This window comes from Perognathus longimembris, chromosome 13, assembly GCF_023159225.1.
Source record: "Perognathus longimembris pacificus isolate PPM17 chromosome 13, ASM2315922v1, whole genome shotgun sequence".
NCBI lineage: Eukaryota > Metazoa > Chordata > Mammalia > Rodentia > Heteromyidae > Perognathus > Perognathus longimembris.
In genome coordinates this window covers 47,079,460-47,103,015 of record NC_063173.1, presented here as the reverse complement: position 1 = coordinate 47,103,015, position 23,556 = coordinate 47,079,460, and the positions used below count along the sequence as shown (strand labels likewise).

Here is a 23,556-nt window from a genome sequence, read left to right as displayed (position 1 = left end):
CTTGGGCTCAGCTGGGGGATATGAGTGAGGCACAGTCTGGGGAACCGGTGGAGAGGGTCCTGCCCCTTAGGTGATCTGTGTACTGATGAGGACAGTGATTATGCCACAGTGAGCAGAAAGACTGCATCCCAATGGACCAGCCCCTCCCATGACTCCTTCAGGCTTTTATTTATTTATTTATTGGCAATATTAGGGATTGAACTCAGGGCCTCGTGCTTGCTAGGCAGGTACTCAATGCTTTAAGCCACTCCTCCAGCCCATTTTTGCACTGTTTTTCTTTTTGAGTGTGAGTGTGTGTGTGTGTGTGTGTGTGTGTGTGTTGGTACTGGGGCTTGAACTCAGGTCTTTATGCTCTCACTTGTTTCATTTGGCTTTGGGTTTGCTCAAAGCTAGTGGTCTATGACTTACACCACAGTTCCTCTTCTGGCCTTTTGCTGGGTAAGAGTCTCACAGAGTTTTGTGCCCAGGCTGGCTTTGAATCATGATCATCAGATCTCAGCCTCCTAAATAGCTATGATTGCAGGCATGGGCCACCACTCTCGGATCAGTATCAAACAACTCTTGTCAACACTTGTGGAGTTTGGCCAGCCAGCCTCTGTGCCAAGAGCTCGACATGGGTCACCTTATCTAACTCTCAACCCAGCTTAGGAGAGAGATGCGATCATAAGCCGCCCCTTTTGCAGACGAAGAAACGGCACTAAGAGGGGGTAAGTAGTCAGACTCAAGAGCACACATCAAGTAACTGGATGAACGTGCCTGGTTATAACCAAGCTGTCTCATTTTAGAGACAGATTGACCAGCTGGCTGTTGTTCAAACTCAGACTCTGCACCTTTTGTGTGCACAGAGCCCTGAGCAAGTGACAGGCTCCCCGTTGCTCTCGGTGGTGTGTCCCAGAGTCAACAAACAGCCTTTCCGTGGAAAGCCAGTCCTATCAGAAAGGTTGCCTGGCATCTTTGGTTGGGCTCTGAGTTTGTTTACAGATCATTAGCTACACAATTAATTCTGCTTTCCTGACATTACTCATCAGGGGGGAAAAATCTGCCTGCTTCAAGCCTGTGTTCCTGACTCTCTGTTATACCAGGCCCGAGGTAGCATTTTATCATTAGATGGAGGCGGAGGCCACCTGTCCTGCCCAGCGCCATCTGTCTCTGTGTCTTCAGGGGAACCTGGGAGACTCGTCCTTAGGGAGCAGGAAGAGGGCCCAGGGCCCAGGGACAAAGGAAGGTGAGCACAGGGATGAGCCACCAGTGCTTGGCCTCCAGAGTGGCAGCTGGGCCTCTAGATGTCTTCTCCATCCAAGATCCCCTCGGGAAGAGCAAGAGGAGGAAGAAGAAGATTCTCGTGAATGACTTCCTGATCACTGGAGTGAAATTACCCTCCAAGAAGTGTTGGGGAGTTTTCTCTTTTTCCCCCTTTACTTTTTGTTGTTGGTGGTGGTGGTGGTCATGGGGCTTGAACTCAAGGCCTGGATGCTATCTCTGAGCTTTTGTGCTCAAGGCTAGCGCTCTATCACTTTGAGCCACAGCATCACTTCCAGTATTCTGGTAGTTCATTGGAAATTAGAGTCTCACAGAGTTTCCCCTCCAGGGCTGGCTTCAAATTGTGACCATCAGATTTCAGCCTCCTGAGTTGCTAGGATGACAGATGTGTAGCCACTGGTGCCCAGCTCCTTTTTTTAAAAATGTGGTAAAATACACAGAACATAAAATTTTCTACCGTATCCCTGTGTAATGCACCTTTATGAGTGTAGCCCATTCATAATGTACCAACATCTCCCATCCTCCATCTCTGCTGAGCTCTTCCTATTGCCAGCCCCTGGCACCCACCCTTCTACCTTCTGTCTTGGGGAATTTGACTGCTCAGGGTCTCTTCTACAAGCAAGCTCTGATAGGACTAGCTTCATTCAGTAAACATAATGTTATTCTGGTTCATCTGTGTTGTAGATGAATCTGTCATCTATGTTGTAGATTCTGACAATTACCTATTGTTTTGCTTCTTAATTACGTGTTTATGATCTTCAAGTAATTGTACAAGGTGATTACCATTCAACATGTCAGTTTATGACTATAATGCATCTTGATCAATATCACTTCCTTCATCATTCTCCCTCATACTTTATTGTTTGTTTGTTTTTGCTGATCCCAGGCCTTGAGTTTGCTCAGCTTGCTTGCTCTAGGCTGGTACTCTATCACTATCGAGTCTAGGTTTTGGCTGGTTAATAGGAAATTAAGTCTTTCAGACTTTTCTGCCTGGGTTGTTTTCAAATTTTGATCCTCAGAATCTCATCTTTCTGAGTAGCAAGGATTATAGACATGAGCCACTGATGACTGGCTTTTTTTTAAGACTGAATAATATTCCAGAATACACATATCTTACCATCTCTTCTTCTTCTTCTTCTTCTTCTTCTTCTTCTTCTTCTTCTTCTTCTTCTTCTTCTTCTTCTTCTTCTTCTTCTTCTTCTTCTTCTTCTCCTTCTCCTCCTCCTCCTCCTCCTCCTCCTCCTCCTCCTCCTCCTCCTCCTCCTCCTCCTCTTCCTCCTCCTCCTCCTCCTCCTCCTCCTCCTCCTCCTCCTCCTCCTCCTCCTCCTTCCTGTTCTTCTTCTTCCCCTCCCCCTTTCCCTCCCCCTCCCCATTGTCCTCTTCCTTCTCCTTCTTCTCCTCCTCCTCCAGTCCTTAGACGTGAACTCAGGGTACCTGAGCCACAGCACCCACTTTCTGCTTTTGGTGTGTATATGGTGCTCAGGAATCAAACCCAGAGTCTCATGCATGCTAGGTGAGCACTCTACCACTAGGCCACATCCCCATCCCTTTTTCTTCTTCTTTGTCTGTTGATGGACACTTGGATGGTGTCTACGTTTTAGCTGTTGTAAAGAATCCAGTATAAACACAGGTGATCTCATACAGTTTCTGACAGTAGCCATCCTAACAGGTCAGAGGTAGCCTCTGTTGTAGCTTTGACTTGCATGCCCTTCAGAGGGCATTCATATTTTTTCTTTGGAGAAGTCTCTATTCAGTTCCTTCTTTCTGTTTTGAATTGGCTTGCTGACATCCTCCATGGAGGTGCATGTCGTTTTGGTGCTAGTACTGAGACTTGAACTCAGGGCCTCACATGTTTGCTTAGTTTGCTCATTCAAGCTTAACAATGCCTTACCACTTGAGCCACAGCTCCACTTCTAGATTTTTGGGTGGTTAATTGTAGATAAGGGTCTCACAGACTTTGCTGCCCAGGCTGGATTCAAACTGTGATCCTCAGACCTCAGCCTCCTGAATAGCTAGGGTGACAGGTGTAAGCCGCTGGTATCTACCCTCCTCCCATGAGTTTTAGCCCTTTGCACATCCACTTGCTTCAGGGTGGACACTGTCCCTTGTGTGCCTCTCCCTTAGGCAGCCACAGAGAACCAGGGTGGAGGTAGGAGGGGCACAGCTGCCAGGCGGCTCCCAGCTGATGCAGCTCCCCACAGAGTTAGCCACAATGGGGCAGTGATGGCTAAATGTCCTTAAGGTAGGTGAGGTTGGGATTCTGGGAGGCTGAGATCCGGAGGCATCAGACATGTCCTGTGAGCCTGGGTCTCTTATCTGGCCACAACATGTGCACAGCTGTGTGTCCACTCCTTAACTGTTCAGTGCCAGCCCCAATGGAAACAGGTCAGGTCAGCAGATGCTTTGGCACCTTGAGGGGACTTGTGTCACTGTCATCATCATGGGTTTGAGGTCCATTTAGGGGCCACAAATCATTCTTGCAAACGGCAGCCATTTTCCTCACAGGACAAGAACAAAAACAGCAAACAAGGAGCCCTGAGGCGGGGTACAGAGAGGTCTTGCAGCAGGCTGAGGGGACACTCAAGTCATGGTGCTTGTCAACCATGAATTGTATTTGCCTAGAATGTGCTCGAGGCTGCAAGGTACACAAGCCAGACTCAAACTAGCCTGAAGAATAAGAACAACCCTGCCCATCACTGGTGGCTCACACCTGTAGTCCTAGCTACTCAGGAGGCTGAGATCTGAGAAACAAGGTTCAAAGCCAGCCTGGACAGGAAAGGCCATGAAACTCTTATCTCCAATTAACTACCAGAAAACTGGAAGTGGTGCTGTGGCTCAAAGTGGTAGAGTGCTATAGCCTTGAAATGAAGAGCTCAACGACAGCACCCAGGCCCTGAGTTCAAGCCCCACAACAGAAAAAAAAAAAAAAAAAAGAACAACACTGTTCCTCTGGCCTGCAGAGCAGATGTAGCCAGACAGTGGGTGGTAGACTCAGAGGCTTGGGGACTAAGTATCAAGGAGGAAAGCTCTCTGTCTCTCTCTCTCTTCTGCCCAGTGTTACATTGGCTTTCTTCCACAGTGACTCATCTTGCAGTCACAAATAGGGTTACAAGCTTCCTGCCTGGAGTGGTGCAGAGGGTGGAGGTAGGGAAGGGTGAACTAGAAAAAGTCATAAAGTTAATGCCAGGAGCCGGTAGGATCAGACCAAAAAAAAAAAAAAAATCATGCTAGGGGCCGGGCATGAATAGGGCTCACTCCTATAATCTTAGCTACTCAAAAAGCTGAGATCTGAGGATCACGGTTCGAAGCCACTACTGGCAAGAAAGTCTATGAGACTCTTACCTCCAGTGAACCACCAAAAAACTGGAAGTGATGCTGTGGTTCAAAGTGGTAGAATGCTAGCTTCGAACAAAAAAAACTCAAGGACAGCACCCAGGTTCTGAGCTCAAGCTCCATGACTGACAAAAAAAAAAAATTCACCCCAGGGAGCTGGTGGTGTGTGTGGACGGTGACAGGGGGAGGGGCGAGAAGGTCCTGGATAAGCATAGATGGTGTGTAGGGAGTGGGGGAGAGCCAGGATGTAAAATGACCTTTTTTTTCTGCTCCTGTGTGGTTGTCAGGGGCCTGAGGATTGAGGCCCACCAAGAAGAAAACAGACATGGTTCAATACAGACTTGAGATCACCCAGAACGAACTTCATTTAGATTTGAGCTGGCAGCTGGGTACTGATGGCTCACACTTATATTTCTAGCTATTCAGCAGGCTGAGATCTGGGGATCATGGTTCAAAGTTAGCTTAGTCAGGAAAGTCCATAAGGCTCTTGTCTCCAAAAAACAACCAAAAAGCCAGAAGTAGAGCTGTGGCTCAAGTGGCTCAAGTGGTAGAGTGCTAGCCTTGAGAAAACAATGTTCAGTGACAGTGTCCAGCACTGAGTTCAAGCACCAGGCTCAGCATGCGTGTACACACACACACACACACACACACACACACACACACACACACACGAGTTGAGCTGCCAATGATTTTCACATTGGAAATATAAAACAGAGCAGAGTGTGGTGCTCCACATTCAGTAGGCAGAGGCAGGAGTCATGTAGAGTTTCCGGCCAGTCTAGGCTTCAAGGCAAGACCCTGTCTTAGGGAAAACAAACAAAACCAGAAAGGAACAAAAGAACAGTGAAAAGAAAGTAAAATCAGTCAAACTAGACCAAATTGAGAACTAAACCCAGCCCTCCTCTAAAATGACTGTGTTGGATAAAACCAAATATAAACACACACAAGTCCCCAAAGCTCCCAAGTTGTCCTCATTGCGGCTCCAACAAGTGGCAGACAGGATGACTCCAAGCCCGTGAGAAAGAAAATGTGGACTGTGTTTATCCTTTCTACTGAAGAGGAAAGGAGCCAAGAGGAAGATCTGTCTCCACCCCCCCCCCCCCCCCGCCAAAATAAAAACAACTACAACAGGCCACGATGGGCAATGCCATGGATGGACAGATGGACAGAGGAAAGGGATGGAAGCTTAGTGACTCATGCATACAAATGGTGGGGGACAGCCAGGCAGGAAGTCTCCTATTTTGCTAATGAGCGTGATTTGTTTTTGCAGTTCAACATTAAGAAATCCACTGAGCCTGTCCAGCCCCGAGCCCTCCTCAAGTTCCCAGACATCTACGGCCCCAGGCCGACTGTGACAGCTCCGGAAGTGATCAACTATGCGGACTACAAACTGGGGACCACTGAGGAGCCTACTGCGCCCACCAGCTCCCAGGCCCCCAGTGACTGTCGCCTCAAGAAGCAGGTCACAGAGGAGCTGTTTATCCTTCCTCAGAACGGTAGGGGTCTCCTGCCCCTTGTGGGCAGCATGCAGGGGGACTGGTCAGTCAGTGTGTCCAGGGATGCCGTTGCTTGTCCTGGCTCTGGTTGTGTGGCTCGGGACACTGGGCTGGCCAGTGGACACAGGGCCTGTCTTCCTGTTAAATGCTGTTACTCAGCTTTAGTTCAAGTCTGCCAGCTCTCCACCAGGAAAAACAAAAGTCCCTTTCAAGTCATGTGTAGGAGACACAGAGTTGTGGGTATAACCAGGGGCTTCTGAGTCCTGGGTAGATTTCTCTGCCCTTTTATATATCTGTTATGTGGCATCAGTACCACTAACTTCTCTGACCCTCAGTATCTTCACCTGTAACATGGAATCATATTCGTTAGGACCTATCAGTATTATTGAAAGTGGAAATTGCCTATAAAACACTTAACTCCTGGCTTTCAAAAGGTGTGTCTAAAGCTGTGGACCATGGCTCTTGCTTATAATCCTAGCTGCTTAGGTAGCTGAGATCTGAGGGTTGCAGTTGAAAGCCAGCTTGAGCAGGAAAGTCCACAAGACTCTTATCTCCAATTAACTACCAGGAAACTAGAAGTAGAGCTGTGGCTCAATGTAGTAGAAGTGCTAGCCTTGAGTGAAAAAGCTCAGGGACAGCACCCAGGTCCCAAGTTCAAGCTCCACAACCAAACAACAGCGGCGAAAACAAAAACACCTCCAAAGGCATGACTATTGTTTATATTTCTATTTGTCAGCATGGGGACAGCATGGGGCATTGAGGTGGGAGCCTTTTAGGGAGAGAGATACAAAGCCATGAGAACACCCATCATGTGGTCTAGGTTTTATTCTATGCCCTCGGTGAAGGAGGTAGTAGAGTGGAAGCATCCTACCGGCTTTGGCATTGATCTCACCTTGAACCATCTGCTGGCCTAGGTCCAACTGGACCCATGCTGGACATTGGACAGGTACCCCACTGTCCTGACTCAGAGCATTTCTCGGACAGATTCAAGCTACATTATGGTATGAACCAATCCTGACTGACTTCAAAGCATTCCTCTTTCCCCTTTTTGGGCCACAGATGGGGTTTGAACTCACGGTCTTGCTCTTGCTCTGCTTACTTGGTTTGGTTGGTTGATGGCACTCTGGCCCTAGCTTTTTTGCTGATTATGTTGAAGATGGCTTTAAACCAGCTGGCTTTAAACCTCAGCCCTCTAGATCTCAGCTACCTGGGTGGTTAGATTAAAGGCATGCACCTCAGGTACCGCTGCTCATTTTAAATAGACTCAAATGGAGCCACTGAAGACTTGAGAGCTGCGGGGAGGCCTGGTTCCCATGAGGGCCCTGGGGTCACTTATCAATCACAATCCCTTCTCCTGGGATCCCGAGGAGGTTCAAGGCTTGGCAAGAACCAAGGAGAATGGGAAAGCTGAGCAGCATCTGGCCCTTGAATTCCTTCCCTTCCTGCTAGGAAGGCAACAGCTTAGTTTTGATCTATGGAAATTACTTGCGAGAAGTGTGCCCCTGCATCCTCCCTTTTGAGATGGATAGTAAGAGGCAGCATCCACTTGCAGATGCCGACCTGAACCTCAACCATGGTAAGAGAGCCAAGAGGAGAGACGTTCCGTTCTGATGGTGCAGGCTGATGGCTGCCTGAAAGCCAGAGTCCAGGGTCCAATTAAATCCTACTGCAGATGGTACCAGAATGTTTGAAAGATGGAAGCCAAGGAGGTCCCAGCACAGGTGCATCTCCACACACAGGGACATTGTGGCTTATCTGTTCCTCTGTGAGCTGCATTAGGAACAATTTTCACTACTTGAAAGAACCCCATAATGAGACATTTGGGGGGCATTAATTGTCCTCTATATTTGTACCCTCTGATTTTGTTCTGAGAATCAGAGTCCCATTCTAGTTTGCTTCAAGTGGCATCTGCTGTAGTTACTGTAGCCTTTTTTTTTGGTCAGTTGTGGGGCTTGCATTCAAGGCCTAGGCACTGTCCCTGAGTCTCTTTGTGCTCAAGGCTAGCATTCTACTACTTGAGTCACAGCACCACTTCCGGTTTTTGAGTAGTTAATTGGAGATAAGAGTCTCACAGTGACTTTTCTGCCCAGGCTGCCTTTGAACTGCGATCCTCAGATTCCAGCCTTCTGAGTAGTTACTGTTACAGGTGTAAGTCACCAGTGCCTGTGGCCTTTAATTGTTTCATTATGTTTGATTCCAAGAATCTTGGGTTCCTGTTTAGGAGAGGGGCAGAGTGAGTAAACTGGAGATTTTTAAGAACTTCCAAATTAAAGATAAGATCATCTAGTCCCTCAGTTAGTATTGAGTGTATATTAAAGTAAAAACACACTTACCAGCCAGAAGCTGGTGGTGGCTCATGCTTGTACTCCTAGCTGCTCAGGAGACTGAGATCTGAAGACTGAAGACTGTAGTTTGAAGTCAGCCCAGGCAGGAAAGACCATGAGACTCCAAGTAGAGATGTGTTTTAAGTGGTAGAGCACCAACCTTGAGTACAAAAGTACAGAGATAGCACCCAGGCCCTGGGTTCAAGCCCCAATATTGGCATGCACACATGCCCGCGCACGTGCGCGCGCGCACACACACACACACACACACACACACACACACACAACACACACATTAGGCCCTTGCCCTGGTGTCCACTCCTGACTTTCTCTTCAGGGTCTCTCCCCAGCTGTTCACTTCTGTGAAAGCAGGAGGAGGTGGCACTGTGTATCAGCTGCGGACAACCATGGTCCCCAGAGCCACTCAGAGTGGGACTGCTTCCCTTACTGAGAGCACTCACCATAAGCCAGGCCCCGGGCTAGGAACTTTCCCTGCCTTTACTCATTTCATGCTTACAGTGACTATAGAAAAGAGGAGTTCTCAACCTCTTCTTTATAAAGATGAGGAAACTGAGGCTTAGAGAGGTGCAAGACCACATAGGTATTATGTAACATCTCATGTCTGCCCACATCTTGACCACTGGGCTCTGATATCCTTTGAGATATAGACCTGTGACTGCTGATACTGCCCTGGTATGGCCACTGCCAGGGGCTCTTTGGATTTGTGGCTTATGTGGCTGCTGCAGGAAGAGTGTGACAAGGGACTCAGTGGTCGGCCCTGACTGTCTTACAGGAGTGGTGGAGGATGTCTGTGTCATGGAGACGTGGAATCCAGAGAAGGCTGCCAGCTGGAACCAGGCCCCCAAACTCCACTACTGCCTGGACTATGACCAGCAGAAGGCTGAGCTGTTCGTGACGAGCCTGGAAGGTACTGCTTTGCTGTTGGTTTTCAGATGCATGAGAGGATCTGCAGCTGGAGGGAGCATGGTTAGCATTCCAGGAAACAGCCTCAAATACAGGATGCTCCAACATGGAAATAGATTTTCTCCTTAACTGTGAAAAAGAGGAATTCTTATTCTTTTGGTGTTTTTTTTTTTTTTTAATGCCAGTACTGGGGCTTGAACTCAGGGACTAGGTGCTGTCCCTGACTCTTTCACTCAAGGCTAATACTTTACCACTTGGGCCACAGTTCCACTTCTGGCTTTTTGGTGATTAACTGGAGAGAAGAGTCTCAGGGACTTTCCTACCCTGTATGGCTTTGAACTGTGATCTTAGATTTCCGCTGCCTGAGGAACTAGGATGATAGGTATGAACCACTGGCTTCCAGCAAAATGGAGGTTCTTGATTGGCAGACATCTCTCATCCAAATGGTGATTTGAGGAGCAAGCCCCTTTCACCTGTGTCCCTACCCTGTTCCTCAGCCTCCAGTTACCACACATGGATGGAGGAGTGGAAGCACAAGGGGGTATAGCTGCTCCCTATTAGCCTGAACTAGACATGGCATACGTCACTTTCGCTTATATCCCATTGGCTAGAACCTAGTCACATGGCCACACCTCACTGCAAAGTAGCTTGGGAAGTGTGGGCCTAGTGAGCTACCCTGAAGAAGGGAAATGAGATTTTGGTAAGCAACTAGCAATCTCTGCCATAGGGGCCTTTGAAACAGACGACTTCATGCTGGACACAACAGTTTTTGGAAAGTCAGAACCAGGCTGTCTTTCTGAGGGACTGGGATGTTCTTACTGTTGATATCCTGACAACTCACGTCACCATCAACAATCAAAGCCAAGATTTTGCAGAGGAATGAGGGCTATCTGTGGCACCAGATAAGTTAGATTTCTGTGGTTCATTTTCTTTTGGCTTTCTATCACTGGGATCAAGTACCTCAGGAAATTAACTTAAAAAGAGAAAAGGTATATTTGGCTCATAGTATTAGAAGTTTCAACCTGTGGTTGGGGATCATGAGGAGATAGAGAGACAGGCTGGAGTGTTAATACCTCCTTCAAGGCCATATCTCAATGACCCCCAGGTCCTTTCCCTAGGATCCACTTCCTTTATAAAAGTGGGGTCACCTCCTAACAGCATCCTGAGCTGGGGTGCAAGCCCTCAGCCCTGAGCCTCTCTGGGCATTTGGGATCCAGTCTCTCAGAGTTTTGTCTTCGGTGCTGGAGTTGGACTCTAGGTTCTTACACATACTAAACATGTGCTTTGCCACTGAGCTACACCTCCAGACTCTGGTTTCTTTTTTCCATTTTATTGTCTTTTAAGAGTTTTAAGCTCTTTATTACACTTGTTCTTCCGCAAAGCTCCATTTTACAGATTAGGAAACCAAGGTGTGACAACTCCTATGTATGACTTGTTCAGACTAGCTGCTGGCAGAGCCAGGACACAGCAGTAGAAAGCTCTGTCAGGAGCCTTCAGGACCCTGGTGTTGTTCTTCCCCTGCTCTTCCTGTGAAATATCAACTCTCACTTGCCACATTTACCACTGAGGTGCCAATCACCCAAGATCTTTAGCTGGGAGGTGGTGGGGGGGCGTTGAGGGTGCCTGGGTAAATTACACTGACTATACCTGCCAAGTAACTCACCAGAGGCTGTAGCTTGTCCCCTCAGTGTTTTCTCCCTGCTGTGGCACTTTGGAGGGATGGAGGTAGGGAGCGGGCTTTAAGAGGTGCGGCCTGAGTGCTGATGGCTCGAGCCTGAAGTCCTAGCTACTCAGGAGGCTGAGATCTAAGGATGAAGGTTCAAAGCCAGCTCAGGTAGGAAAGTCCGTGAGACTCTTATCTCCAATTAGCCAACAGAAAATGGGAAGTAGAACGGTGTCTCAAAGTGGTAGAGCACTAGCCTTGAACAAAAGAGCTCAGGAACAGCACTCAGGCCCTGAACTTAAGCCCCATGACCAACAGAAAAGGGGAGAGAGAGAGAGAGAGAGAGAGAGAGAGAGAGAGAGAGCCTAGTAGGAGGTCTTTAGGTCATTGGGAGTATGACTCTGAACAGGACTGTTAAGTCCCTGGTCTTTCCTCTGGCTCTTTTTTGCATCTTGGGCATTCAATGAATAATTTTGCTTAGCTACCCACTTGTACCATGCTGCCTGACTATAGGCTGACAAAGCAGCGGGACCAACTGATCATGAAGTAAAAGGTCCCAAACAGTGAGCCAGAATTAATCTTTTTGCTTTATAAGTTGATCCTCAAGGGTTTTTGCTACAGTGATGGAAAGCCAACTGACAGGGCACACATTATGACACATTAAATACACCCAGGCTCAGATTATACAACATCAATGAGGGAGCAGCCAAGTGATTCACACCTCAAGCATCTGTATGGTAAATATGCAAATCTATGAATCACCATGTCCCCAGCAGCACTAATGAAGGTGGAGTCCTCCCAAGGCCCTGGTGCTTGGGGAGATTGCAAGAGTCTTCATTAGTTTGGGTCAGAGGGCTCCCGGAAGCAATGATTCTTATCACAGTTCTCCAGGGAAAACTTAAGGCAAGGTGTATTGATGCTTTCTCAAGTGATCTCTCCTCCCTTTCCTTCCTTTCTCTCCTCCCCCGCCCTTTTTTTGTTTGTTTTTCTGGTAGTATTGAAGTTTGAGCTCAGAGCCTTCCACTCTCACTTGGCTTGCTTACTTGGCTGGTGCTGTTAGCACTTTAGCCATGCCTTCAGTCCAGCTTTATGCTGGTTAGTTACAGATGGTATCCCAGACTTTTTCTTTTAACCTAGGCTGCCCTCAAACTGCCATCCACCTTATCTTAGCCCCCCAAGTAGCTGGTGTTATAGGTGTGAGCTACCTTACCTGCACCAGGTTAATCTCATGTTCCTAAATGTCTTGCTACAAGGCTATTCCTGAGGCCTAACATAGTTGGGCCTGGGATCTTTTGACACTGAAGGCCATTACCCTTAAGCTGAATTCTACAGCACTGATCCAGGATAGAAGTCCCCTGAGTTCCCTTGTCCTCTGATCTGCAGCTGTGACCAGTGACCATGAAGGGGGCTGTGACTGCTATGTCCAAGGCAGTGTGGCTATCAAGATGGGCTCTGTGGAGGCACAGACGGCCCTGAAGAAGCGGCAGCTGCACACGACCTGGGAGGAGGGCCTGGCACTGCCCCTGGCCAAGGAGGAGCTCCCCACGGCCATCCTGACACTCACCCTGAGGACCTGCGACCGCTTCTCCCGCCACAGTGTGGCTGGGGAGCTCCGCCTGGGCCTGGATGGGGTGTCTGTGCCTCTGGGGACTGCGCAGTGGGGTGAGCTGAAGACTTCCACCAAGGTAAGTTTGACTTACAGCTGGAAGGTTGGAGCCTGCTGGTGGAGTGCAGGAGGGGAGAACTCCAGGCCGGGCAGAGAAGCAGCATGGGGTCCCAAACAGGCCATCCTAGATCTGAGCCAAGGCCCAGAACTCAGGGTTCCTAGCACCTGCTCCTGCTTGCTACACAGAGGCCCCTGCCATCATGTATGATGTGTGCTCATGGGCTCCCATGCTTGGGTGGTGTGGTTCCCCACTTAAATCCAGTCCTGTCCTTGTGTACCTGCTCTACGTAGGCCCTGCAGTGATGAGCACAGAAGGAGGGAGGGAAGGATGGAGGGAGAGAAAAAGGGAGAATCCCTCTGTTTATAGAATTTCCAGAAGATCTGATGCAGCTCATAGTGACAATGACCAACTAATGTGAGGAACCTTGACATATAGAAGAGGAGCCTTGTCCAAAAGGCTGTGGTGGAGAATTTTAGAAGGCCCTATGTGTAAATGCTGTTTATCCTGGGCTCTGATGGAGCCACCTGGGCTGGAGGTAGACCAGAGCCAGGTAGTCTAGAGAGGTGAGGGGAAGATTCTGCTGTGACACCACTGTTGAGAAAGGGGCTCCTGAAAGCAAACCCTCACCTCCCCCCGCTGCCAGCCAGGGCATCAGGGGGCTGGGGAAGGTGTGTGTGCAGTGCGGTGCCTCCAGAGACCAGCTAGGCAGCGCTCTGTCTAGAGATGGTCTAGAGATTTCCTGTCAGAGCCTTCCCAGGTGTCCTAGGCTGCAACCATCAATCCAGCCTCCCTGTACCTCAGTGGTTACTCTCAGGACTTTACGTGAGTTTGCTCCCATTTTCCCAATCAACCACATGGGGATGGGGGTGGGGAGATGGCAGGTTCACATATCCCATTTACAGACTGAGCCCAATCAGGCTCACCCAGCCAGAGTTCAGCCTTGAGGCCAGGTCACTGTGACTCTAAATCCTGTCAACCTGATAAGCAAAATTCACTACTGGTGTGGGCCTCTTCTTATAACATCTAGATTGCTAGATTTCAGGACGGAAGAAAACATTTCACTCTCTGGCTCCTTTGGGGTTTGAACTCAGGGTCTTCTGCTTGTGAGGCAGGTACTCTACCACTTGAGCCATGCCTGTAGCTCTTCTTAAGTTACTTTTTAAGGAGCACTTTAAGTTTATGCCCTGGCTGACCTGGACCACTGTCCTCCTATTTGTACTTCCTGCATAGCTGTGACGACAGATGGTATCACTGTGCCCAACTTTGGCCTCAGACTAAGATCTTCCCAATCTCAGCCTCCCAAGTAGCTAGGATTACAAGCTTGAGCCATGGTACCCAGCCATATCCGGTCCTCTTTTTACCATTATTCCTTGTCCTGTGGTTCTTTTTTTCTCAATCTTAGTAAGTTGCTAGGCAGCTCAAGCATTTCTCCAGTTGGTCTGCGATTGGGGATCTGTGTGGAACCAGGCTTGGGAGGAGAACCACCACTTGGGTTTCCTATATTAGTAGACTGTTTTTGAAGGAGCAGAGGTTCCCCTGTGGGGCTTGAGGGTTTGGATGGCCCCAGTAGGGTTCTAATCCAGGCAGTCTAGACAGCAGTCTCAGCTCCCTTGATAGCATTCCCCCAGGAAAGCCTTACTGTGCATTTCCCATGAATCCCTTGCCTGGCCCCTACTGGGCACCGTGCCAGGAGCCGGGGACCAAGCTGTCTGTACCTGGAGCTCTGCATCTCTGCCCTGCCCTCGCAGCTCATCCATTCTCATGACTCCTCACTCTCCCTGAAGCTGTCACTGCTCCGAAAATATTCAGTCATATCCACCTCCCCAAATGGTGTGTCAGGCAGGAGAGAGCCCCAGGCCCAGCCAGGGGGCCCCCACCAGGGAGGAGGGAGGGGCTGATTGGAACTGGGGGAGGAGGGAGGGGTGACTGCAGATGCTGCATCTAGATGTGCGTCATCTCCAGGCAACAGTGAGTTAACAGAGATGCTGCAGTGCCCTTGTTCTAGACGGAAGACATTCAGCACAAAGTGGCATGTGCGTCATTGGGGGCCACAGTGTGCCCCACTTCCAGGGCAGCCTTGAATGATTCACTGAGAGGCATGGAAAGGAGAGGCAGATTGCACAGGAGAGGAAGGAGGAAGGAAAGGTTATATTTGTGGGCAGGTATTTTAAGCAGCTGCATTATCTGATATCAATGCTGTGGCTGTAGCCGGTAGGGCTGGCCCAGGTGTTCACCCTGCATCTCTACAAGGAGCTCCTGGGGACAGACAGGTGTAGGCTCCCCTTAGTCTGGGGGGACACAGAGGCCTCAAGCCTAATCACTGTACGGCCACAGCTGAGGTCAGATGTAGACCCGGTACTGATCAGTGGTAAGTAGGTGCCCATCCTAGCTCTACCACCCTGCTGGGTGCCTGGCACTGGGCCTTAGGTTTCGTGACTTCATTGTGAAATGAGAGTATGGGCAGACTTTCACCAGGAGCAGAACACCCTGTATCTGAAACTGGGGTTTCTTTGTTGTTGTTTTTGTTGTTTTGTGATGGTACTAGGATTTGAATTCGGTGCCTCATGCTCTTTCTTGGCTTCTTTACTCAAGGTTAGCACTCTATCTCTTAAGCTACACCTCCACTTCCAGTTTTTTTTTTTGTTGTTGTTGTTTTTGGTTGGTGGATTGGAGATAAGAGTCTCATGGACTGTTCTTTCTAGACTGGCTTTCAATCACAATCCTTGGATCTCAGCCTCCTGAGTGGTTAGGGTTACAAGTGCCACCAATGCCTGGCACAACCCCATAAGAGGAGCTCATACTATGCCCATTTTACAGATGAGGATGCAGAAATGTCCAGGAACTTGTCCAAGCTTGCACAGTTGGTAAAGGGATGGGGCCAAACTTCCCAGTGTGTGCCCTCCCTCAACACTATATTACCTTGCTGTGGGTTATTGATAATAATTTTGGTTTTGTTAGTCATCATTCGAATTATAATTTATGACCATTCATGAGGATTTACTAAATTAATCAATTCCCAGATGTCTGTTTTTCCCATTAGCTGATGTTGATATATCAGCACTTCTGATCTGTCTCCCCCAGGGACTGCAAATTTCCTGGAGGCTGACTGTGTTTTCCTTTCTGCTTTACTGGTAGCATCTGGAACACAATAGGTCCTTTATGCATGTTTGTTGACTGGACAAATCCCCTTTCTCCTGACAAGGGACATTTAAAGAAGGGAAGGACAGTGTCACAAGGTGGTGGCCCCCAGTGGTGCTGGGCTCTCCCTCCTTCCCTCCTCCCCCTCTCCCTTCACCTCTTGTCTAGTTTCTGTTAAGATTCTGTGTACCTGCTGGGAGCTGGGCCCTGGGCAGGGGGTCGAGTCCTGCACTGGGGTCTGGGCCATGGGCGGGGGTGGGGGGGTGAGTCCTGGGATGGGGGCTGGGCCCTGGGCAGGGGCTGGAGTCCTGCATTGGGGGCCCAGTACATTGTGCTAAGGAGAGCCCACTGCAACCTCTCTGAGCCTGAAGGATGGCCTAGTGGTGCTAGAAGGAGGTTTGGGGTGCTGTGTGGCTGTTACCCAGGGGCCTCAGATATACCAGGGGTACTGGATGGAGGAGGGCTCCCCAAATTACCATCAGCATCCAATGAGGGAGGACAGAGCTGGAAGGAGGGGGACAGAATTGAAAGGCTATCAGGCGCACTGCCTCCTTTGAGGGAAGGCCATCCGCTTTCCACTCAGAGGAGGGGCTCCACCCTGGGCTGATTCCTGCCCACTCCTTCTCTTTCCTACCAGATTCTCCACCTCCCTGTCCCAAGTTCAGATTGCTACTCCCATCTCCTGGAAGGGACCTCTTTTTGGATTTCTGTTTTGTCCTTCATGGACTTGAACCTTCAAAGGAACTCTTATAGGAGTTCATGAACATACTCTATAAATGTACGTGTGTGTGTGTGTGTGTGTGTGTGTATGTGTGTGTGTGTGTTCATATGCTTCCTGGGGCTGTCAGCCTCCTCCACCGAGTGTGGTTATTGACACTGGTTTTCTCCAAGGACCTGAGTGCATCATCTGTCTCCAAGGGTCCCCAGTGCTGTGTTGACATGTCTGGCCTCTCTGTTGACAAAGCAAACCCCTGCCTGTTTGATCATGTCACTTTATTGGCTCTCTCACCCTGCATGAGGTGGCTAGAGCCATTTCTGCAAACAAAGAAATGAATGACACCTCCTACTCCTGCCCCCAGGAGCCAGATGTCAACCCAATAACTCCCAAACTGTCTTCTCCAGAGCCCTAGACTTCCAGGAGCACCCCAGGTGCAGGGGGTGGGGGGCAGGGAGAGAGGAGTGAGGGATCCCCTGGCTGTCTCTGCCCCTCTGCATTTAGAGTGGCAGCTCTTTGCTTTTTGTTTGTTTGTGCTGGTCCTAGGGTTTGGACTCAGGGCCTGGGTTCTGTCCCTGAGCTTGCTTGAACAACACTCCACATGAGCAACAACTCCACTTGAATAACAACTCCACATGTGGCTTTTTGGTGGTTAATTGGAGATGAGAGTTTCACAGACTTTCCTGCCTGATCTGGCTTTGAACTAAGATCCTCAGACCTCAGCTTCCTGAATAGCAAGGATTCACTGGTGCCTGGCATGTTTTTGTTTGTTTGTTTGTTTTTGCCAGTCCTGGGGCTTGAACTGAGGGCCTGAGCACTGTCCCTGGCTTCTTTTTGGTCAAGGCTAGCACTCTACCACTTGAGCCACAGCACCACTTCCAGCTTTTTCTATATGTGTGGTGCTGAGGAATTGAACCCAGGGCTTCATGTATATGAGACAAGCAACTCTACCACTAGGCCATATTCCCAGTTCCCCCACCCCTCCAGCATGTTTTTATGTTGGGTTTAAATACATGTTGGGGGGGGGAGAATCACACATGTGGTGCATCACCCCGCTGTGTCTGGCTGTTCCACTGCCTTCTGAGAAGGTGGAGCGCAGCCTTGGGCGGGCAGCTCTCGAGATGCCGGTGGCACGCAGCACGCTGCTAGATCAGAAACCACTGCTGGCACAGCTCCCTTCCCAAGTTCTTGTGTTTCAGGAGCCATCCACAGGAACGGGGGAGGTCCTCCTGTCTATCAGCTACCTCCCTGCTGCCAGCCGCCTCCTGGTGGTGCTGATTAAAGCCAAGAACCTCCTCTCCAATCAGTCCAAGGAGCTGCTAGGCAAGGGTAAGTGAGGGGCAGAGTGCTGGGCCTCACTCTACCTTCCCCCCATCTGCGTGGGAGGGGGTCCTGGGCTTGTCTGTCTCTTCCGTGTGGGATCCATTCTCGCTCTCTCATACCTCCTGGCCAGTAGAGGTTAATGGCGGAAGCGGGGTCCCAATGTAGCCTCAGTTCGCGTGTGGTTGTGAGACCCCATGCCCGCCAGTCCAAGGAAAGACACGGGCGCGTGGGAGTCTCAGAGACAGCCAACAGATATACCCCCAAAGGCGGGCACAGGAGAGGGACTACAGGTTGGCCACAAGGGCTGTCCCTCAAGTGATGTCAGGGGACTTCCTTTGTGGGCGGAGACCCAGCCCCCCAAGGATTGGGTTTCTGGGATCCCTCCACCATTGCACACGTGCTGGCCCCCCAGGGGTGGGGGGCTTCTCTTCCTGTTAGAGGTGGAAGGGAAGGGGATGGGCTAAAGCCAGCTGTGGCCTCTTAAAGGCACAGCTGTCCCCAACAGCAGAGGAGAGAGTTGCCTCCCCCCCAGCATGGGGACAGCTGTGGAAAAAGGTGGCATCTGATAGGGAATGGGGGCAGGTGAGCTGGAGGTGGGGGGAGAGCAGTGTGGGGTTGGATCTTCCTTATCAGTATACTTCAGCTGGTTGTGAAGGGTATGCATGCTCCTTTGGGTTCAGCCCATCCATTCCTGAGCCCATTGCAACCACGGGGCACCTGGCAGGTGTCCCTGGCATTCCTGGCCTTGCAAATCCACCAGGAGAACACACTCATCACCCTGGGTCATAAGACACAGGGGCTGACTATAGCCATGGTGTGGAATCTTCCAGATCCTGGAAAATCCAGAGCTGGTTGCATGTACCCTGGGGCTGGTGCCAATGTGGGGCGCTTGCCCAGGTGCTTCTGTTCCTGTCACATGCTAGCCATTACCGAACCCCTTCCAGTCAGTCTCTTCTATCCTCTCTGCCTTGGCCATCTGCAGCTCCAAAACCTGCTGAGTGTGAGGGACCGCAGAAAGTGTGTGGGAATAAGGGCTGAGGCATCTCTGCCCCCAGATACCCACATGACACCTCTTTTTCAAGATTCTGGAAGCTCTGGGTTTTCCTTCTGGATATCCTGGCACAGGTCCTGCATCTTGGAGACTGAAGCACCATTTCCTGTCCAGGCATGGAAGGAGCCTGGGTGAACAGTATTCCACCTAGGCTGAGAGCCAAGTGCTCAGAGCAAGCTATAAATAAATCTTTATTTATAGCAGAATACAAAGAATCACTTCTATCTTCAGAATCTTTGAGCAGAAGATTTGGGGCAATCGAAATCAGAAAGGTTTAGCTGCCAGGCTGATTTCTGAGCCAAAGAAAGGTCAGAATCCAATGCTTTCTCCTTGTCCCTATGGGCCTGTTCTCTGAGGCCTTCCTTTTTCTTTATAGCTCACATCAGGACAATTACAGCACAGCTCTCTATCTCTCAACTGCCTCACTGAAATAACAAACTAACCACCCAAGGATGATAATTATAGCAATAAATACAAAGTAACAATTATTCTCACATTAGCTTCAGGAACCTTGACTAATGAAAAAGCAACTTCCTGAATCTGAGCTCTGAGAGCTCATCTGATGACCTGTTTGTGGGTTCTTGGGAGGGGGTACCATGTATAGACAGGGCCATGACTGCAGGACCCAGGTGCTGGAGGACAAGGCAATATGTCTTGAAGTTGGGAAACTTCAGAAAAACTTGAAAAAGTGTAAGAAGGCTCAGCCAGCTGGCAGGAGACCTGTCCTTTCAGGAATCAACAGGACATGAGATTTCCCGCCCCCCCCCCCATTGGAGTTTAAAATCAATCTGCAGGGTACCAAAGCCATTGTTCTGGAAAGGTATGATCTGAGGAAATGACTTTTGGAAGGGCTCATGGCAAAAGATCCCTAGTGGCATGGTAATATGATCCAGAGTGGGCCATTTATAGTTAAGCATCCTGAACCAAAAATTCTAGATAGGCACTGGTGTCTCATAATCCTAGCTACTCAGAAAGCTGAGACCTGAAGATCCCAATTCAAAGCCAGCCTGGGTGGATAAACCCCAAATACTCACATCTCCAATTAGCTAGCAAAAACCAGAAGTGGAGATATGGCTGAAGTGGGAAAGCTCCAGCTTGGAGCAAGAGAAGCTATGCAAGAGCTCAAGGCCTTGAATTCAAGCCACAGTACTAGCACCAAAAAATAAAATCCAGAATTTCCCCAAACCTGAAGCTTTATGAGCGCAAGGGGGAAATTTCATACCCTAATTCTTAGTATCATTCACAAGAATACCAAAAAAATTCACAGAATAAAATTACATTCAAGTGGGCACCAGTGACTTACACCTGTAATCCTAGTTATTCAGGAGGGTGAGATCTGAGGATCACAGATCACAAATCCAGCCTGAGCACGAAAGTTTGTGAGACTATTATCTTGAATAAACTATTCAGAAGAAGCTGGAAGTGGTGCTGTGGTTCAAGTAGTAGAGCACTAGCCTTGAGCAATAAGCTCAGGAACAGGGCCCTGGACCTGAGTTCAAGCCCTAGTACTGGCAAAAAAAATTATTATATTCAAAAATATTACACACACACGAAGCTTAAATGAAATTCATGTCTGAGTCCTATTCCCAAAATACCTCATTATGCATATGCAAATATTCCCAAATCTGAATACCACCCAAAGTCTGAAACACTCTGGCCCCAGCATTTCAGGTGAGGGCTGCTGAGCTCATATTGTCCATTTTCCACATTTGAGGCAGGAGTGTCGGCTGGGTCCCCCTTTAGTGCCTGCTACTCACTAGGTATTTAATTATCAGGTGAATGCCTGGCCCAGTGGTGGGGTTGAGAAGGAGCCCCAAGAAGTATCACCATTCTTATTTGACCTTTCTCTTTGTCTCTCTTCTTTATCCATCCCCAGATGTCTCAGTCAAGGTGACCTTGAAGCACCAGGCTCAGAAGCTGAAGAAGAAGCAGACAAAACGGGCCAAACACAAGATCAACCCAGTATGGAATGAGATGATTATGTTTGAGCTGCCTGACGACTTGCTGCGGGCCTCCAGTGTGGAGTTGGAGGTGCTGGGTCAGGACGAGGAGGGGCAGAGCTGGGCACTGGGCCGCTGCAGCCTGGGCCTGCATGCCTCTGGCTCTGAGCACAGCCACTGGGAGGAGATGCTCAAAAACCCACGCCGGCAGATTGCCATGTGGCACCGGCTGCACATGTAATCCAGCCGCTGCCACCCTCCCTTCTCCAACACAACCCATCCTCCAACCCCAGCTGCTCTCTGCAATCTCCTGCTTGTATCTCATCCTCATGCTGATATTCACAACATAGACTGATGTACTGGCCAAGATCAGGATCCTGTTCCTCTCTCAGCACATTCCCGATTCTAACAAATGCGCAAAGCCAGCAGGGCAGCATGTGGAAATGGGACATTTGGGTGATAGTAAAGCCTACATTTCTCTCAGTTGGGTTATGGAAAGAGACTCTTCCCAGATATACTCCTGTGTAGGTCTGGCAGGTGAGCTGAGGCTAGATGCAGACAAAGCTCCATTTGGGAAAACACAGATGCAAAGAAGAATTTTTTAAAATAAACATTCCCAAAGTGGCAAAAGAGCTGGGTGCTGGTGGCGCACATCTATAATCCTAGCTACTCAGGAGGCTGCGAGCTGATGATCCCAGTTCAAAACCAGCCCAGGAAGGAAAGTTGGTGAGACTCTTACCTCCAATTAACCAGCAAAAATCTGGAATTAAAGCTATGGCTTGTGGTAGAGTGCCAGCCTTGAGTAAGAAAGCTGAGGATACTACCAGACCCTGAGTACAAGCTTCAGGACTGGTGCGTGCACACACACACACACACACACACACACACACACACACACACCAGTGAAGGAAATAAAATGATCCTGAACAACTTACAGAATGAGAATGAGAGATGGACATGATGAAACCAGCCAGCATTCATCCCAGCCCCCACTCTACACAGCACCTCAGCTGACCTCTGGCTTCAGTGTGAGGCGTTATCAGCAGGTGCCAGGGCCACTGTGGACATCTCAGACCAGTGCTTCAATCTCAGCAAGCACAAGGGGCTTCAACGCAGTACAGGGAGGGCTGCTTTTGGAGAGACCCTTCTACAACATTCCACCACAGGTTTCCAGCCACCTAAGGAGACCTCAGTCCTAGCGGGTACTGGCCACTTCTAATGCTGGACACCTCAACCACCAGCGGGAAATTCGGGCCTCTTCATCTTTTTAAAAAAAATTATTTTAAGTCTTAAGTTTTAATTTGTGCCTTTCAGGTCCTGCCCTCAGACTGAACTGAATGCTTTTTATGGAAAGATTTTATGATCACATCTTAAAATTGGTTTGATTTTCTATTTGGGAAGCCCTTCCCTCACAAGGCACAGGTAAAATGCCCTGGCTGGTCTCTGGGCTGGATTCTGAGTGTGTGCTATCCTGTGGCATCACCATGGTGACCTGAGTGACAAGCCCTTCCCTCCCAGCATCCCAGCCTCTCAGAAAGGAAGTTCGTGATGAACTTGGCCTGTGGCATCCGCTCCACAAAAGTGGTGATGGGGATGGCTTCAAAGAAGAGAAGTGTCTTACTCTACCAGTTCGGGGACTTTGACTCATGCTAACTGTCTACCTTGTCACTCCCAGTGGATGTCCCTGTTGTTACTGAAGTGTAAATGACAAACCTGGATAAGTGGATATAACAGTCCCCACCTGGGAACCAGACATCCTAGGCTCTGCCCTCTGCTCTCAAAGCCTCCACTGGGCTCTCTGTAAATGAAGTAAGATCTATGTCATGGGGGCTAGCCCATGTGGACACCATGACAGATGTTGTTGTTTCCATGCTTACAGGGCTCCCTTGGCTGGGAAGATGCTCCAAGGCTCCAGCAGGGCTTCTTTAGGTTATGGTCTTTCACTTTCAACATGGGGCTAGAAAAGCCTAGAAAGTTCCTGAACCATCCAGATCTTTCCAGGCCCATCAGTTCTGTCACATGGACTTCTCTACACCTACGCCCAAACTGGGTCTTCAGGTGGTACCCCAGTTCCCTGATCTAAGTGAGAATTTCTAGAGGAGATGGCCAATGATGTGGTCCTTTCCCTGAGTCGTGTCACTCTGGGCCTCCCCCCGACAAGCTGAGCAGGACTTTGTCACTTTTGGTCCATTATTTGTCTTTTCTACACAGAGAAACACATTCTCTCTGAAGAGACAGAGTATAGAGCTCTTCTTCCATGGACAAACATTTTAGATAGTTGGGAACTTTGATCACTACTTTTCCAACCCCTGCTAAGTTTTTTTTGTGGGGGAGGGGCAGGGGATCACTTGTCCATGCTCCCTCCCCAACATCATGTTTATGAGGTTGCTCTCTCTATCCTGGTCCTTTCTTTTTGGTTGATATGGCAACAAGAGAATAAAATATCCTCCCAGGGAAGCTGCAAGCTAGTCAGCAGCTCTCTTCCTGGCAACATCTGTGATTCTAATCTAGGAACATGTGGGTTCTAGACTTTTAAAAAAAAATCAAGAAAACTGGGTTTATAAATCTGCACTCCATCTTAGAGTCTCACCAAAGGACATTTGAGGTGGGCCGGGCAGGGAGTCCTGATCCCAGAGTACTACTCATGCTTAGTCTATTCATTTCTTTAGCTCTCAAAGGCTTTGTTGTTTTCTAGAATCCAAATGATAGGTTGCAGACCTGT

At 49.2% G+C, this 23,556-nt stretch overlaps 1 protein-coding gene across 1 annotated transcript in view; it reads left to right on the top strand.

Annotated features, from left to right (window-relative positions):
* Positions 1 to 21,075, top strand: part of Syt13 (synaptotagmin 13) — a 31,732-nt gene extending 10,657 nt beyond the window's left edge. Inside the window, exons 2-6 of the mRNA XM_048360921.1 lie at positions 5,864 to 6,089; positions 9,207 to 9,341; positions 12,384 to 12,685; positions 17,720 to 17,849; positions 20,771 to 21,075. Of these exons, the coding sequence (XP_048216878.1) occupies positions 5,864 to 6,089; positions 9,207 to 9,341; positions 12,384 to 12,685; positions 17,720 to 17,849; positions 20,771 to 21,075 (1,098 nt within the window). The remainder of the gene's footprint in view (positions 1 to 5,863; positions 6,090 to 9,206; positions 9,342 to 12,383; positions 12,686 to 17,719; positions 17,850 to 20,770) is intronic.
* Positions 21,076 to 23,556: the final 2,481 nt, after the last annotated feature.